The following is a 17,597-nucleotide window of genomic DNA, read 5'->3' on the forward strand; positions in this document are numbered from 1 at the left end:
TGTGTCTGTCGTGATTATGGCGCTCGGCGCCTGGATAACTCGTGATATAAGAGGGAAAGGGAAAGAAAGGGAGGATGGAGGGGAGTGGTAGAAAAAGGGTGTGGGGGGGTGAGATTGGATAGTTGGTAGAAGGGTATTGTCTGTGGTGAAGTATGACGAGGAGATGCGAGAGGACGAGACGTGGCGCAGCGAGAATAGCCAGTAGTTCGCGCGCCTTTTTGTCTCAACGATAGGAGGTTGTGGTTGACCGAGTCTCTCGCGCCTAAATGATACTACCTCCACCCGTTCACGTGGCATCTTTCGACTTTTTGCGAGCAGGTCTGCTTCAATCAATCAGTGCATGTCTTTGCATCAACTTCAATAGTATATCATCACACTTTCACTTACAAAAAGCACACTACACACTACGATGCCCGACCCTTTCTTTCAGTCTGACAAGAAGAGGAAGAGACCGAACCGATCCGGTCCTTCTACCAACAGAGAGAGAACTCGACCTCAGCCATATGGTAAAGGTCAAAAGACAAAATCGAAACATGTCGCAGAACGAGATGAAGAACTTTCCTCCGGAGCAGAGGGCGAAGATGGGGCCGTCGATCTCGATTCGATGGATTTCAGAAAGGGAAGAGAGGATGTGGATTTGAGCGATGAAGAGTATATCGACGAGAATGAGACAGCAGCAGAGAAGAGAGTGAGGTTGGCAAAGGGTTATTTGGCAAAGGTCCGAGATGAGGTTGAAGCTGGTGAGTGCGGAAAGTGAAGTTGGTCAAACGATGTCTGACATTTGTCTGCAGCGAACGCGGAGCAAGACTACGATGCAGCGGAGATCGACAGAGAACTCATTGCTTCCCGGCTGCAGAAAGATGTGGTGAGTCCGCTAGCTAGTTCCCTTGGGAGATTAAACAGCTGACATCCTGTTGTCTGTCGTTTAGGCCGAAGCGCACGGTCGTATCCATCTCTTGATTGCCGACCACGTCAAATCAACTACCTCCCACTTCCTCACCACCCCTTCACATCTACCTACCGCATCAACTTTCACTCCGAAATTCATCTTCACCGCAACGAAACGAGGATCCATCATTCGACATTCTACGTCCACCCTGCGCAAAGCTGGGAAACCGTTCGGTCACGCTCAAGCAAATGCGGAAGGTGGACACGTTGGAGAGATTCTTTGTCTCGCCTCGAGTGAAGATGGGAAGTGGTTGGTCTCAGGCGGTAGGGATAAGATCATTGGTGTTTGGGATGTCTCAGGAGACGAGCCAAGATGGGTGTCGGGTTTGAGAGGTCACAAGGATGCAGTCACAGTGAGTCAAACCTCCCCTCGCTCGTACCGAATTGTTCTGACTTTGATTTTATGTATAGTCCATCGCCTTGTCACCTTTGAACAACCCATCTCACCACATCCTATCTGCTTCTCTATCCCGACATCTCGCTCTGCATTCCCTCGCAACGCTCTCCGTTATCGACACTTTCTTCGGTCATCAAGACTCCATCTCGTCCGTGTCGTCACTCAAACCCACACTGGCCGTCACCGCCGGCTCGCGAGATCGTACATGTCGATGGTGGAAAGTGGAGGAAGAAGTACAGCTCGTCTTCCGTGGTGGCGGTAAGACAAGGGAGAGCCAACGTGGTTTAATGGCAGAAGAGAGGAAAGAGAGATTAGGTGGTGGTTGGACCGAGCCCGAGGGCGCTGGTGCGAACGCGGAAGACCAACCCAAGGTTAATAGGAAAGGGAAGGGTAAAGAATTTGTGGAAGGATCAATAGATTGCGTTTGTATGCTTGACGAACAACATTTCGTCTCAGGCGGTGATAGCGGGTGAGTTACAAGACCAAATCCCTCTCAACTCGAAATACTCCAGAGCTGATCATGTGTGCGCGGCAATCAGTTCGATCTCTCTCTGGCACATTGGCAAGAAGAAGCCAATATTCACCCAAGCTTTCGCACATGGCACCACCGATCTCGTCGCTTCCCCTGATAACTCACTTACCGGCGCTCGATGGATCACTTCTCTCGCCTCCTTGCGAGGGTCAAACCTCTTCGCGTCGGGATCCCACGATGGTCAGATCAGATTATGGACTCTGGACCCGTCTCTCAAGTCGTTCTCCCCTGCTCCCACCACAATCCCGGCACGGGGCTTCGTCAACTCATTGCAGATCCTCTCATTGCCCGCTGGAACAATTTCGGCAGAGGCGTTGGCTGTGCCCTCCGACGACGCAGAAGATGAGGCACAGACGAAGAAGGCCAAAGCCGAGATCGTGTTGGTTGCGACTGTTGCGCAGGAACCGAGATTGGGCAGATGGATCAGAGATAAGGAGGCGAAGAACGGTGTCTTGGTGGCGAGATTGGATTTGGACGATGAAGGGAGAGCCATGCTCATCTAGATAGCTTAGACGCGCTGAGATTACCCCGTATGTCGGCTTTGTTCATGTAACTCATAGATATGCTTGCTTTGACTTGTCGAGCACATATGTGCATACGAAGTGTCGAAAGAGAGATCTAATAGTTCGGGCCGCTGTGCGACCCCTAACGTTCGCTAATTAGCTGTTAGATCGACCGAAGCGGTGAGACTTCTAATCTAGCAACTCTATGATATACATCATCATATCTATAACCCAAATAAACCCGACTATCCAAAATCTAAATACCTTCAACCCCTCCTTCACTTTGCACAGTCAAAAGATCCTCCACAATTCTCACTACGAATTCAGAGTTGACACTAATCTCGCCCTGCATCCATTCAAAACGTTGTTATTAGTTCACTGTTCCCCTCAACGATTGATGTTGAATCTCGCAGAAACTCGTACACACCTTAGCTTTCTCTTCACCCTTGGCAGTCCCCAGCTCGCGCCATTTCTCTTCGGTGAGGACATGGTCGTTTTGAACAGCTATGTAGTCGTGATTCAAAGTCGTAGCGAGCAATTGGAAGTCTCCTGTGATGCCAATCGTCAGTATCCTCGCTCGATCCTACATATTTCGTTTTAGAACGGTAAGTGAGGCACCACTCACGCTCGAATCCACCATCCTCAAAGATCTCTATGACTGTCGAGCTTTCTGTCGCTGGCATCCACAGGGCCGTGAAGAGCTCGTCACCATGCAAACTGATCACGACCTGCAACAAGACTCATCAGCATCACTCATCCTTAGTCAAGCCTTATTAGCTTTCTCGCCACGAGCGTCTCGTCGATTGGGTCATAGCCGGCACGACCTCTCCACTTACTTGCGCTCTACCCACCAATTCCACTTGTCTAGCCTTACTCATCGAGGCCAACTTGGCCACATGAACCTCGGCGATATTCGTCAAGCTCATTAGAGCTTCTACGAGCGAATTATGATCGGCTTCTTTCATCTTAGGGTTCTCCTTCTATTTTGCAGCACACTATGTCAGCGTTGTTCGATGGACTGCTGAACCTTGTAACTCACCTGCCTATCGACGTATACGACAACGGGAAGTCCTCTTGATCCCGTATCTGATTTTCCGTCGACACCCAGAGATCTCATCGTGTTGGCCCTGAATTGCTCCCAAAAGCCTTGCGCGGCAGATACTGTAGGTATGAGGGCGTTCATCTTTGAGTCATGAGCCGGTCAGCTTAGACTTCTGGTACGGTTGGAGAGACAAGTCGGAAGCTTACCTTGCCCCATTTGCCAACTTCTCCGTTCGCGGCATGTGATGCCCCTGCTTGGTCAGTTCAGCAATCGCGGTCGCGGGACGTCATACTTGACCTGACACAGCAAAAGGACTGAACTAATGAAGAAGACACTCACACCGATCTATGATGACAACTTTCTCGAGGAGTATCGGCAGACCAGCGGTATTACGATCCGCCCAACCGCTCGCATCTTCGATAGTGGCCGACGGCAATGCGTGGGTCAAGAACCAAACATCTGTGGAACGACATTTAGCGATCATCTTGACCCACTTTGAACGCTGTCCGCGAGGTATCAGCAACTTACTGTCACCTCGGTCATCCCTCCAGCTTGGATCTGATCCACATCGAGGGAACCAGACTCTCTTGGGGGTGGGGACCAAGCTGCCAGGTGACAAAGTAGAAGCGAGCACTCGAGTCGCACCCAAGAATGCTTCAATCACAAAATGTCTGTAGAGGTGTCAGATCTGTGTTTGGAGACAAGGAGTATCTCTTATGGACACACTGACCTGAAGTAGACTGTGTGCGTTACATTTGTCAGCTACAATCATCCGCATTGCATAGGAAGGGAATGCAGAATAGCTCACCTAGATATCCGGCTGTCATTGTTGGTACCATGGTCAGCTCTGGCTCTCAGCAAGGTGCATCGATAGGTCTCACTAGGTCCAGGACCGTCATTAAAGATGTACTACGTGAACATCAGCTTACAGTCTTACGATCCCAGTCACTAGCGACCGTAGGTCTCTGACTTTCTCTCTATCAGGCTACAGGCAAGAATAACTCACCGTAACGCCGCCCAGTTTATATCCTCTTTCTCCCAACTCTTCTCTTCCAACATCATACGATTCGACCCTCCACCTATCTTCCCCTGCATCTGATCCCCTTTTATCACTCGAAACCACAAATTTGGTCTCTGGTATCGTCTTCGAACCGCCCGCAACCGCTTCTGATTCGTGTAAGATCGGTCTTTGGTCCAATGCTAGTTCTTGTTCTGTCTCGCCCTCTGATTCTGGGTCGTCTAGCCTTTCGAGCTCAAGTTCTAGGTTCTCGGGAGGCTGGACGAATAGAAGCGAGGAGCCGGTAAGGTAGAGGTTTGAGAAGACTTGATAACCTGGTAGACCTGAGTACAGATTATGTTTCAGCTTTCAGCTCATAACGGACCAAGTCTTACGACCTGGCTGTCGTCAAGAACAGGGCAGACAACTCACCACCATCATACGTCGTAGTTGGCATACCCGTCCCAAAATCCACCCATCCATCTTCTCCTTCTCCTTCTCTCAGGGCACTACCACTCGCACCATTCCCTACTACGCCATCCTTCCTCCAACCTCCTATCCAATTCGTGACACCTCCACCCCACCATCCTTTACCTCCTAAATTATCATGGTCCGAACCTTCGTCCGACTCTTCTGGTTCAGGACCAAACAGCCATTTACCATATCCTTTGTTGTTAGACGTCGTCGTCACATATTGAACCGCCGAGTCAGAGTCGTCGGAGGAATGGGATCTGGACGACGAGGAGGAAGAAGGGGAGAAGATTAGGAGGATGGTGAAAGCCAGACATCCTATCGATGTTTTGATCAAGGTTCGCTGCGATACAGGCGGCATGGTGGAGAAGTCTGTCAGGAGCAGCTTGATCAACCAGAAAGACAACGATTGTGATCACGTCAGGTTTAACAGAGCGATATCAGATATCTGGGGGAGAAACACGAAACCAGTATGTATGCTCTTGACTTTAAATGACAACGTTCTCCACCAGCGCGCGGGGTATTACCAGATTCACGCGACGGAATGCGGGGAAACCAAAAGCGTATCATAATAAGGTTTCTCAGAAGACGATCTTCTTCCATTCAGCTTCTTCTTCTTCTTCGGCTTACGTGATACCCTGCTCCTTCGCTCACTAGCAGCTTATCGCAAGGATAACATCTACATGTATGCCTATCTACCTCTACCAACCCGATGCATGGCCCGAACACACCCTTAATCATCACCCTTCTCCAATCGCACCGCAGGTCTCTTCTTCACTTGATCCAGATCCGTCTTGTGGCCGACCAATGTTCGGATATCTGAGATCTTGTATTTGATCATGGTCGGTCGTTCCAATGACATACCCCATCCTAACACTCGGACACCCTTGGGGAGACCCATCGGTTCAAGCATTTCCGGTCGGAAGATACCAGACTATACAGGGAAGAAGAGGGAAACTGAGTCAATATTCTGTCTTCTGTACTCTACGTGCAGCAAACACTCACGTTGGCAATCTCGATCCACTTGCCCAATCCCTCATGCCAAGAGAAGACCTCCATACTGGGCTAGAAAACCCTGTTGTCAGCTTGGCTTCTCGAGGTGTTCGTGACCTGAGGCGTTGCTCACCTCGGTGTAAGGGTTGTACGCAGGCTTGAACCTCAACTTGTGGTTACCTGTCTTTGAGAAGAACTCCTGCATGAAAGCTGTCATCGGGGAAGCGAATCAGCCGTTTGTTCTGGTCGACTTCGAAGTTACAGAAGACGGCTTACCAATCAAGTTGCCCAATGTGATATTGTAGTCGGCAACAACACCCTCAACCTGGTGGAATTCTGCCAAATGGGTAGCATCGGCGGTTTCATTTCTGTACACTTTACCGTCAGCTCGGTCGTCTTGAGGCTAACAAGCTAAAGATAAGCCAAGACTCACCTGAACACTCGGTCAATGGAGTACATCTTCGCAGGCTTGAAGCCTCCCTCCTGATTGGCCAGTTTGTAAAGCATATCGGTAGAAACGGCGGTTGTATGTGTTCTCAACAATAACTTTTCGCTCTCATCTCTGTTGAAAGGCGCTCGGTAACCGATAGATCCGTAACCTCCCTCTTCGTGAACTTTTCGTACTCGTTCGTAGTACTCGGGGTCGGGTCTAAGAGCCTTGACAGGATCTAAAGCGATATTAGGTTAACGATTATGTTCGGTATTTTGTGACAATCGACTGTATCGAACATACCTTTGACGTAGAAGGTATCCTGCATCTCTCTAGCAGGATGTTGTTGAGGGACGAACATGGCGTCGAAGTTCCAGAACGCAGACTCAACGAAACGGTTAGTAGGCATCTCAGTGAACCTGGCCGGGCATCATCAGCTATCTCCCTTAGTGTACTGAACAGAAAATACCAGCTTACCCCATGTCGAAGAAGATGTTTCTGAACTCCTCTCGGACTTTCAGCAAAGGGTGTAAAGCACCTCCATCTGTCGGTTGTCCAGCAGCGGCAAAGTTGTATTGCTTGAACGAAGCGTCCTTCCATGCTCCTCTGTAGTGATGGACAGGCTGTCAGCATGCTCGTCCCCACCGGGAGGCTCAAGTCGCAGCTCAAGCGAGAACAACGTACGATTGGAGCATCTCGACAGTGAGATCAGTCTCGAGTTGCTTCACTTCCGTTGAGAATTGGGATCCCTTGGAGACAGTGTAGTGAATGTGTTTTCTGTGTCGCAGAACCGTCAGTTCGTTCCTATCACACATGTCGTCCCCAAGAGCTTCCTCTCCTGTAGTCATATCCATGGGGACCTCCGGTGAAGCTCACCTAGGTTGAATCAACTTTCTCTTTTGCAACTCCTTGGTAATAGCTTCTCCACGTGAATGGTCACCCTTCTCCTTGATCTCCTTGACCTGGTCGGCAGTCTCATCTGAAGGTGCTTCGACCTGCACAAGTCGATTAGCATCAGTGTACTGTTTACTCGCGCATTGATTTTCCGAGAGGGAGGAGAAATCCAGACTCACCGCTCGGACGAAACCAGCTCCATCCTTCGCTATCCACTTGTTTCTGAAAGCTCTTTGTTGTCCAACTTTGGCGATGTCCGCTCCAATGAGTTTCTGCAGACAGTAGATCAGTACAGCTCATTAGACGGAGAAAGCGAAGATCGTGGTGGTAGATCCCGCTCATGAAGCTGAAGTGCAGGCAGGGCCTTTAACTCACGCTCAAATCTGGCAAGCCAATAGGTTCACCTGCACCCTTGACGGGCAAAGCTTGCCACACTCTGAACTCGTGAGATCCGTTTGCAGCGATGATCTCTCCTTCCTCAGTCAAGCCGTATGTAGTCGTTGTGATCTGCTTGTACTCGACCATCTAATCAAATACAATAACGTCATATCAGCGACCAGTGTCTCGTTTGCAATCGTTCGCACAGCGACAAGTTGGATATAGCCAAACTTGTCTCCAACTCACCTCCTTGCTCGCAAGACTGTCGAGTACAGCTCTGACCACACTCTGAGCCTCTGTACTGCTCAAAGACGTTCCATTGAAGGACAGTTCTCGAGTATCAGGGATCTTGCCATCTGGGGACGAAGCGAGAGTCTGAAGGATCAGAGGTTGAAGGGATTCAGGTGTAGGAAGCGACATTTCGAAACAACGAAGTGATGATATGTCAATTGTAGATGGTCGAAAGCGCTGTCTTCGAGTTTGTACAGCTTTCGTAAGTGTTGCTATGCTATGAAGCGGGAAAATAGATGTTGAGGAGAACTCTTAGAATGGTATTGCTCTGCGCACAACCACCGTTTGAATTGAACATTTCGTTGACACTTTGAAAGTCGGATCCTCGCCGACTCAACGGAGTTAGGCGCGCCTCAACATCACACGCCCTCCTCTGTCGAAAAGCGGGCAGTAGTTAAGCAACTACACCATGTTCGTCACCCGGATGTGTCCAGATCGTGAGTCTGTTCGAAGAGGTCCTGTACGACCTGTGCACAATCATGATCGTGTAAAGACTCTCTCGACGTGTGTTTGCCGCTCTCGCTGGAGACACACTCCATAAATCGGTACGACGGTTCCCAATTTGAAAACGCTGGGCGTAGCGGAGTCTAGCGAGCTGCGGTCGTGCGCGTCGCCTCAGCGATTTAGGAAGCTGCGTTACCTTATACAATCACATGCAAACATCGCTGTACTTTCTGAACTCGCAAAGATCAGAGCATGCATACTTCAATCTCGTTCATACCGTTGAAATAGGTATGCCACACAAATCTGAGATGGTCGCTGTTCACCGCTCAACGTCGACTTCTCTCGTTCCTAGATGCCAAATTGTTCTCTTTTCCTATTTTGGACAGATATCATCAATCCGTCCAGCCAGGCACGGGTCACATAATTCTCTCCTTGTTCTTGGTCCATTCTCAAATCACATGCATGGCTTACTCATTCTGCCTCCATCCAGCCCTCCAGCAAGTTGTGAGGGATTCTTGCTACTGGTTAGAAACATGATGCAGCCCAGTTGTCTTCTGCTTCTGAATAGGTACATAAGGAGGGAGAATCATTCTTTCTTTCCTATCTCTTTTCTTTTCCTTTCTTCATTCCTCAAAACATATCAATCAATCCCCATCCTACATCATCTTGCAGGTCCAAACAGTGGTTCAGCTCTGAGTATATATACACACTGCAAATTAAGTTAGTATAGTGTGTCCATATAACTACATTCTAATTGGACTTCTCAGCTGCAGCCCTTCAAAGCTTGTAGCTCTTCACCTATATATTTGTAGTCTTGCTATCAGCGTCCAGTGATCAATCACCTCTCAACACATCTCAAACATCTTCACCGCCCTTTCTGGCATACCATCAAACAGGTTTGTATATTCATACCACCCCTTTCACCTCAAAAAAAATTCAGGCTCACTTTTTGCCACCCATACATAGATAACAAAACAACGATGATGTCACAGCCTCCCGCGTCTGGACGAGCTATCTTCCTCGGAAAGACATTTTATATCGACGCCGTTCCGTCTGCAAACGCAGATAACGATAGCGCATTGCAGAAGGATGCCGAAATCAGGAGTACCATACTCGTAAGTACTTGTATTGGATCATCTGACTGATCAGAATGACGCTAACTAATTCGTTTCATTTCGCAGACACGCGGTGGGAAGATATCCGCTTCGCCCACATCTCCCAAAGTCGACTATATCATCCTTACTCACAAACAATCGGTTTCGACCCTTATCAACTTCATCAAATCCGGCGATGAAGTCATGCTTCGAGCGGGATGGGTGGAAGAGTGCACAAGAAGGGGAAGATTGATTGGTGCCATTGAGAATTGGGGCGGTCATCGAGTATTGTAAGTGGTATTGAGCGAGATTACACATTGATGAGAAAGTTGAGCTGACCAAACTTATCTTCGCAGCGCCAGCGCATCCAAAAGAGCAACTCGAATTTCAATAGCCCAGACATCGAATGGTCCAGTTCGTCGTAACGAGGTTCTCGCCAGAAATGCAGCCGCAACACTAGTCTCAACGCAAAGCCGCACCGATACTTCGTTCTTTGCGCCCCAACTTGTCCACACAATTACTAGACAACAAGGTTCCGCACCTGTTGTATCTCAGGCAGCAGTCACCAGAAGTGTCACAGTCCCTCGTACTGTCACTCGATCAGTCTCCACGATGCGACCAGCTCGGCAAATCACTACGACTTCTGTGCGCTCAACGCCGTACCCATCGTCTAGCCGTGGACCAAGCGACGCAGTCCGTCGCATGACTGCTCGGGTGAATATTCAAACCTCTGTGAGCCCCGAAGCCCGCTTTACGCCTGATGGTGACGTACTGACCTCCCACAATCAGACCAGCACGGAACCACCTTCCGCCTATCTTCGTTCGAACCGCGCTCCTACCCGCCGCACACCTCACCAAATCAGACAAGACAAACGTCGGAAACCCCCCGCTGACAGAGACACAATGACCTGGCAAATCTGTTTTCTTGCGAAACACATGGCTGCTCGTCCTCATGACGGAACCTTTGAAGAATGTTTCAAGAAGGCGTATGTGGCGAGTGGGATGGTAGGCATGTCATATAGGTTTTGGCAGACGCTGTTTTATCATAAGCGTGCTAAGGTGGAAGCGAGGATGGATCAAATCAGGAGGTGGAGAGCGGAAAGGGCTTAGTGCGCAGTAGTGTTCCAGGTGTTTTGACCGTGTGGATGGAGGAATTGAATGGTTAGAGCCTCGCGCGTTGTACCGACTTCTTGTATCTTCGTACCAAGTTGTAGTTCTTTTCTTGGGTTAGTGATGATTCTATTAGTTTTGATCTGTAGCAGTCGAAGGAGCGAACATGTAATCTCTGACACAATGCCTCTCTATGCTTGAGCTGAAGCGCTGTATCATTGCCGTCGAGACCTTAAAATCCGCAGCGATCTAGTCTGGGTTATCAGCATATCATAAAGAAATTTGAGCGGAGTGAATTATAACAGCAAGAACTATAACAAAGCTAATCATGAAAACGTCTCTTCGAGCCTTCTACCATCCGTACACAAAAGATATTTGCTGGACATCCTTTCGCGACCTTTCACCTAGGAGAAAGACACAAATCGAACCAGGTGTGATTCCGTTTTTCCTCATCATGGCTTGAAAGTCGAATCGTTGTCATCTGCAACGCCAACGACGGGTCCTCTCGAGGATCCAACAGGGTCAGCGAATGGATCCGCGGAAGTATGAGCCGCTCGATCGTATTGTCGGAAATTGGATCGCCACAACTGATAAGCGAAGCCATAAATCAGCCAATGATCGACAGAGCGAGAGGGGGTTCGACATTGGTCACTCACCTTGATCCCGTTGTGTTGCTTAAGTCCCAAGAAGACAATATAGCCAACTAACAGGGTAGTGGCGACAAAGGCGATCCAGATGAAAGCGAGATTGGCATGAAGATCCCTACATGCGGATTTGAAAGCCTTCTTCACGAGAGCTACGACAATGCAAACGACGAGCAATCAGCAAGAGCACTTCGAGGTCGTGGAATGCAGCGCAAGCAGTGGTCGTGAATTGACTCACCGATGGCGTCGGGTGGGAAATCCTTGAGTTCGGGTACGTCGAGAAGATCGTCAAGGTGCTTGCAGATTGATCGATCTTCTGATGTGTATTTGGTGGTGGCGACTCCGGAAGCTACAGCATGGCACAACAGCGTCAACCAATATCCAAGCGTATTGTAAAGTCCGACAGATTGGTTCAGCGTGGAAGCAGATCAACTCACCAAGCCAGAAAATCCAGACAAGACCTGCTAGTCCAACTTCGACAAGTAACGTTGCCACAGTCGGTACTGTCAATCGTACGACAAGAAGCGCAAGCTCAACCAAGATCGTGAATGCACCGACGAAAGCGTCGTATGTGAACGTAGAAGAACTGAGTCCAACTGAACGAGTCTGAGATATGAATCAGCGATATGAAGTTTGGTGGGATGGGGCGCTGTCCTGAGCGTAAAGCTCACTCACATTATGTTCAACGTGCGCAGAGAGGCCGAGGACTACGACCGCAGAGAGAATGAGGACCGCACTGGCTGCCAGGCGAACAATGTGTGGGCTCGGCATCTTGATAAAAGCGATATAGTATGGCTCAAGACTGATCTGATTTGATGCAAGTTATGATGCGGGGGTACCAAAGTGGATGGATTATCACTCCTGCTACGAGACAAGATATATAATGTTCTCAAGGACGATCGATTCACAAGGGCTGTGCAACAATGCATGCATGACATCCCACCAGACTACTCTCAGCTCTGCTGGTCTGCATACGATACTTCGCTTCGCTCCACATAACCGGACTAGTCCCAAACCGTAAGTGAACCGTTGCGGTCGTTTCTCGGTATTGGGTACAGTACCAAGCCATGCTTCTTCCCATACCCTTCCTTGGACGTCCGGCGCGGCGCACGGACATATCCGTTACCGTTAACGTTAACCTCGCGTCTTTCTCTTCGTCACCGTCACCGTCAACGGTATCGGCTTCGGCACGGTAAGCAGGCAGGATGCTCAACGGTGCCACCGTATGGCGTCACAGGATTACGTTCAACTTCGGCACGTCAATCACCTGAAGATACTGTATGAGTATGATATGAGTGCCGAGAATAGATCATAGTGGCCAGTGGCTTGTTCCTGAAAAGAAGGCAATGAATAACCTGTTTGGTGATTACGGCCGAGAAGGGAGGTTCGTCAGATAGGGGAGTAGATTGATTGTTCCTATCTGAGCTGTACCGACCGTACTCGTGCAAGGGACTTGGAATCTATGCACATCCCTGAACGACGAATGCGCGTGTCATGTGTGCATGTCATATACTGGACTGACCACGATCTGGCAAGACTTCGCGGTAGTCTCAATCCGTATTGTGCGACTCTGGAAAATCACGCCATCGTCCCCGCCAATGCTTCAGAACAGGTTCAGTCCGACTTTCATTGCGTATCGGCGCTAATGTCAATATACAAATGACGGTAACATGCATATTACCACACACACACACATGACTTCATATCTCCCAAGCGTTATGTCATCCGCCAAGTTGTCTTATACCCCGCATCATACCCGCTCACTAGTCACTATCGTCGTCCCCTAAGAAATCAAGCACGGCGCCTAAAGCTGACTGCGAAAGCAGACCATCACGATCAGCCATCAACCGATTCTGAGAGTGTAGCCGAACGTTCCGTAGCGATGACTCACCTGCTCATGTGCCCCTGACTCTGCTTCTGATTCAGAACCAGACTCTGATTGCACAGTTCGCTTCTTGCTTCCTGCATTTTGTTCTCTTGTCTTTCTCTTGCCATCCTCGGCGGAGACACCTCGGACCTGCTCAAACTCCCGGACGTCGTCTGAGTAGGAGAACACATCAGCAAGTGGTCTTCCTGTAGGGTGAGGGTGAGAGCCAATAGGGGGGACAAGGAAGCAGGACGATGACCTCAAGTGGCACAACGATGCCGGAACTCACTCAATTCCGCTGCAAGCTCTCGACGTTCTTTCAGTGCTTTTGCCTTCCCCAAAGTTGGAGTACCCTTCATACCCAAAGACAATAGTATCTGCTTGACATGCGAGATTTGCGATGAGACCTGTACCACCACCGCTCTCTCGTCAGCTGCATACAATAGATCAAGCACCGACTGACCTTTGGTAGATCGGCAAACTCTTTGCTCCTGCGAGATATGAGCTTAGCGACTTGACCAAGACCGTTACCAAGGACATGACGAGCTACATTACACTCACCACTGCTTTCGAACACCACAAGCTACGACTATCCTCTTCAGATCGGCCAATTTTGCTTCCTCTGGTGAAAGCTACAGTCACGTGTGATCAGCTCTGGCCCCCGGACAACTAGAAGGCGAATGCTTACCCCTTCATTGGGATCCTTCTTTGTGCGCTATTCACGTCGGTTCACATTAGCCAAGCCCTCTCCACCTGCTCAGGATTCCCTTATAAAGAATAAAGAAGAGTGGACTCACCTTAGTCTCCTTTGTCTTCCCTTTCGCCTTGGGTCGTGCACTCTCTTCATCGCTCGATACGGTTGAGACAGACTTTCGTTTCCCCTTGCTCTTCGCCTTGGCGCGAGAGGGAGGAACGTCGTAAACCGATGACATTTCTGAAGAGTCATCTGCCACTTCGTCCGCCTTCAGTCTGAATGTCAGTGAATGTCGTTTCGCGGCTATCATGACTGGGCGGTTGAGATTGTACGAGCAGACATGGAGTTACGACACTCACCTTCGTTGTCGATCGACCTGGCTCTTGCTCACTATCGTCCGAAAGCACCTCTTCCTTGCTCTTCGGAACCTTCTTCCGTCCCTTTCCAATCTCAGCCCCGCCGGCCCCACTTTTCCCTCGCTTCTTTGATTTCGGAGGAACATCATATACCGACGACATGTCTGACTCCAACTGTAATATTCCATGTCAGCTCGACATCAATTCTTTGATAGGACAAGATTGACAACTCACATCATTCTCGTCGTCTCTCAACTCCACTTGTTCCGCTTCCTCACTTGATACTGGTGGCGTTGGCGATCTCTTCCGCGAGGTCGGTTTTGGTTGTTTCGCTATTTTGGCCATCTTCTTCGGCGAGGATGGTGGTGAGGATGATCTTGAGCTTTCCGCAATAGATCCATCGTGTTCCTCTTCGTTCTGAACCTTTTCCTACCGATTCGAAGATCCCAGATTAGCATATGTCACCAGGTGAGATGTACATTGAGATTACACGATGGCCGTGAGCATGATAATGCTCAAAGAGTTGAAATTGAACATACCATCAAATCCTCCACTATACCCTTAACTACCTTCTTCCATTCTCCTTTCCCCAGTTCACCCTCCTCCAACCCCATCGCTTGTTCGACCTCATCCCTCGCACGGGCCATCGTGAATGTTCCTTGATCGATAGGACCGTCGGGTTTGGAAGCGATACGGATGATGGAGAGTGTCGTGCGACGCAGTGTGGGGAGGAGAGCGGGGGTCATTCGGATCGATTTCATGATGAATCAGGTGATTGACTGGGCAAGGCGACCAGGAAAGGCAAATAAGACCAGAAACAAGCAGCAAGCACACTCTCGATCGGATGTGGAGAGTGAAGACAATTTGTTTGTGAAGTGAAGAGCAATTGGAATATGATGAATCAGGTTCGTGTTCACCGTCAAGTTCAAGTGATGTCGAAAAGACGCGAGACTTGGTTTCTTTGTTTGGTTCCTGAATGATTCCCACTTCGACCCCTGTCAAGCAGACTATATGGCATCCAAATTTTATGTGCTCTATGCTACATGTACCAGAACAACCAAGTCGTTCGAGAGCCAAATGTCCGTGATCGTCACTCGGTGGCACTATCAAGTAGGAATGCACTCTCTACCCCTCTACTAGTCTACTATCGTCTACTACAGATGTCGAACTGGGGTTCTTTCATCAAAACAACGCACCGAAACCCAACACACCCAACACTAAAGCGACCGCTCCCATCCCACCGGCAGTCTGTCTGATAGCACCGGAAGCTGCTCCACTAGACGCAGCAGAAGCTGAAGACTTGGCAGTCCCTGAAGCGCCCGACACACCCGCCGTAAGAGTTGTCGTCGCGCTGGCAGTGGAGTTTGACGATGACGATGATGATGAGCTGGAGGAATAGATGTTAATGTAGTTGAGCTCGTAGTATGCATTGGCGTATGTTGTCGATCCGTCGTTGATAACGTAGGTGGTGTAGCTGTATGGGCAGTGGTCAGCTTCGGTCTTCACAGTCTGACGATGTGGCGTAGAACAGGGTGGGAACGAAGTGACGGTGTCTCCATCTATAATCCACATGCAAACTCACCAAGTCGCATCACCAACCAAGGCAGGGCAAGTCTGAGCCAAAAGAGAAGAAACACCGGCAAAGTCTCCACATAGGGTGATGTCGATCTACAATATATAAAACGTCAGTTGTGATCCCATTATGTCCCGGAGACAGATACTCACGGTTAATCTTTGAGCTAATAGTTAAATTCAATGGTCAGCAAGGTCACCTGTACAGCTCACGGTCGCCCTTGTACTCACGTCCAAAGAGATTGGCAATGTCACAAGAGGACGAGCTGTACTCTGCCACAGGAGTACCAAGCGTGGAGGTGTCGATAGAGCTTGCGCTGACACTCAACGAAGAGGGTACGGCAGATCTCTACAATATGTCGCGACTAGAGTCAGTATCCAGGTATGAACATTGCCCCAACAGAAAATGACTCAGATCAAACTCACGGTTAAGAACCACATCCTGATACCGTCGGTGGCAAACTCGGCGACGTAGACACCACCGCCGGCTGTCGCAAAGCCCTCGCCGTACGAGTTGTTGTCGTTGTCAAGGACTGTGCATCCAGAGTTTTGGGTCGCGTCATTGTTGCAGTTACTGATGTCAACGGAGCCGGTCATGGAAGTACTGTTGGAGACTGTGCAACTGTGATGGAGGAAATGATGTCAGCGATGAGAAACGATTCGTACGCAGTGGCGGTCAGGGGACAGAGTCGCAACTTACGTTCCCGCTTCTCCGGTATGAAGAGCCATCTGGTTGAATGTCCGTTGGTTGATGCCTTCCACAATATCAATCTCTCCATTGGTAGGCCAATTGGTTCCCTCTGTGAGGGTACATATTTTGTCAGCTCCCTTCAACCTAATATATACCTTGATATAGCAGCAGGAACAGCCACGTCCGTAACCTTGACAGGCGTCCACCATTCTCACAATCTTTAGTGTTCTGTCGGAATCGACGCTCATGCCACAGCACACCAAATTCACGCTTCCTGTCCCAGATACCTCGCTCCTCGCACCTTCCATCACACCAATGACAGAGCATCACTCACGAGTCCAGAACGCAGGCCACACACTACATCCATAAGGCATATGGACCGCATCCATCACCCATACCGTCCCCGGCTCGTAAACGTTCTTGGTCAACAATTTGGGCGCATATCGCTTCTCGTTGTATACGACAGACGAGGTATTGTCGACTTTGAGGATGACACGGTTGGCATCGTTGACGTAGAGAAGGGAGGTGTTGGCGGCTGTTGCCCAGAACACGTCCCCGCTGTGGATGAGGAGATGAGAGATAGTGAAGGAGGTTGGAAGAGCGCGATAAGGAATGGTGAAGAGAAGAAGCGGTCGGTTGATCAGCCACCACATCACGACTGAAAAGCTATACCGAGCGCAGCCCGTCCACTCACTTGGTCGTATTGTCGTACGTCTCTACTGGGAACTCCCAACCATCACTACGGACATGATCAACATCAGCACAGCACAGCGAGACTGCGCGATAACGAGAGCGTCGCGAATGTTCGCAGTCGTTCTCGCAAAGCGATGAGTCTGGTAGCTTGGTTGGGTGAGAAAAATTGACGATTGGACTTACAAGAATGTGGTGCCGGAGTACGATTCGACTTTAGGATATACAGTTGCGCTGACGCCCAGAGAAAAGAGCGCGGAGGTGGCGAGAAATCCGATCATTGTGTAGCGAGCTGTGCTTGATTGATTGATTGACTGATCGAGTGGTTGAGTGAAAGGTTGAATGATGATCTACGAAGATGAATATATCGCCACCGTTTTCACGAAATGTAGGAAGGGCGGAGGTTCGAAAGTCGGTGCACGGGAGACAAAAAGGAAGACAAGTGTTTGATCGTCAAGCCCAGTCCTGTGTGTGTGCGTGGGTGTGTGTGGGCGGTTGATGTTTCAAACTGGAGAATGGGTGAGTCGAATTGTGTACGGACGCCGATGTATATGATGTG

General features: G+C 49.5%; 7 protein-coding genes across 7 annotated transcripts; 2 read left to right on the plus strand and 5 right to left on the minus strand.

The window, feature by feature from the left end:
- Positions 1–409: 409 nt before the first annotated feature.
- On the plus strand, positions 410–2,380 carry CI109_106218 (uncharacterized protein; the record flags this gene model as incomplete). Its single annotated transcript, XM_032004979.1, has 5 exons — positions 410–740; positions 792–865; positions 930–1,301; positions 1,360–1,814; positions 1,885–2,380. 5 exons carry the CDS (start codon positions 410–412, stop codon positions 2,378–2,380), a joined length of 1,728 nt encoding a protein of 575 aa, XP_031860778.1.
- Positions 2,381–2,636: 256 nt separating this feature from the next.
- Positions 2,637–5,251, minus strand: CI109_106219 (uncharacterized protein; the record flags this gene model as incomplete). The annotated part of the gene is made up of 13 exons (XM_032004980.1): positions 2,637–2,726; positions 2,808–2,929; positions 3,006–3,108; positions 3,217–3,360; positions 3,420–3,563; positions 3,629–3,672; positions 3,762–3,881; positions 3,951–4,093; positions 4,153–4,162; positions 4,231–4,242; positions 4,304–4,331; positions 4,429–4,763; positions 4,852–5,251. 13 exons carry the CDS (start codon positions 5,249–5,251, stop codon positions 2,637–2,639), a joined length of 1,695 nt encoding a protein of 564 aa, XP_031860779.1.
- Positions 5,252–5,623: 372 nt separating this feature from the next.
- CI109_106220 (phenylalanine-tRNA ligase, alpha subunit) lies at positions 5,624–8,005 on the minus strand (the record flags this gene model as incomplete). The annotated part of the gene is made up of 12 exons (XM_032004981.1): positions 5,624–5,824; positions 5,896–5,955; positions 6,017–6,093; positions 6,160–6,251; positions 6,317–6,551; positions 6,617–6,732; positions 6,791–6,919; positions 6,998–7,090; positions 7,190–7,308; positions 7,387–7,479; positions 7,583–7,732; positions 7,832–8,005. 12 exons carry the CDS (start codon positions 8,003–8,005, stop codon positions 5,624–5,626), a joined length of 1,539 nt encoding a protein of 512 aa, XP_031860780.1.
- A 1,295-nt stretch (positions 8,006–9,300) lies between these two features.
- On the plus strand, positions 9,301–10,524 carry CI109_106221 (uncharacterized protein; the record flags this gene model as incomplete). Its single annotated transcript, XM_032004982.2, has 4 exons — positions 9,301–9,435; positions 9,502–9,704; positions 9,771–10,146; positions 10,204–10,524. The coding sequence occupies 4 exons, from the start codon at positions 9,301–9,303 to the stop codon at positions 10,522–10,524; spliced, it is 1,035 nt and encodes a 344-aa protein (XP_031860781.2).
- A 452-nt stretch (positions 10,525–10,976) lies between these two features.
- CI109_106222 (uncharacterized protein) lies at positions 10,977–11,939 on the minus strand (the record flags this gene model as incomplete). Its single annotated transcript, XM_032004983.1, has 5 exons — positions 10,977–11,111; positions 11,181–11,320; positions 11,407–11,517; positions 11,606–11,774; positions 11,844–11,939. 5 exons carry the CDS (start codon positions 11,937–11,939, stop codon positions 10,977–10,979), a joined length of 651 nt encoding a protein of 216 aa, XP_031860782.1.
- A 992-nt stretch (positions 11,940–12,931) lies between these two features.
- CI109_106223 (uncharacterized protein) lies at positions 12,932–14,846 on the minus strand (the record flags this gene model as incomplete). Its single annotated transcript, XM_065967801.1, has 10 exons — positions 12,932–12,982; positions 13,060–13,208; positions 13,325–13,442; positions 13,499–13,526; positions 13,597–13,667; positions 13,724–13,750; positions 13,833–13,997; positions 14,089–14,259; positions 14,320–14,514; positions 14,625–14,846. The coding sequence occupies 10 exons, from the start codon at positions 14,844–14,846 to the stop codon at positions 12,932–12,934; spliced, it is 1,197 nt and encodes a 398-aa protein (XP_065823873.1).
- A 421-nt stretch (positions 14,847–15,267) lies between these two features.
- Positions 15,268–17,319, minus strand: CI109_106224 (uncharacterized protein; the record flags this gene model as incomplete). The annotated part of the gene is made up of 9 exons (XM_032004985.2): positions 15,268–15,559; positions 15,668–15,753; positions 15,811–15,824; positions 15,889–16,006; positions 16,084–16,279; positions 16,358–16,457; positions 16,683–16,906; positions 17,043–17,087; positions 17,225–17,319. The coding sequence occupies 9 exons, from the start codon at positions 17,317–17,319 to the stop codon at positions 15,268–15,270; spliced, it is 1,170 nt and encodes a 389-aa protein (XP_031860784.2).
- Positions 17,320–17,597: the final 278 nt, after the last annotated feature.

Source organism: Kwoniella shandongensis, chromosome 11 (genome assembly GCF_008629635.2).
Source record: "Kwoniella shandongensis chromosome 11, complete sequence".
NCBI lineage: Eukaryota > Fungi > Basidiomycota > Tremellomycetes > Tremellales > Cryptococcaceae > Kwoniella > Kwoniella shandongensis.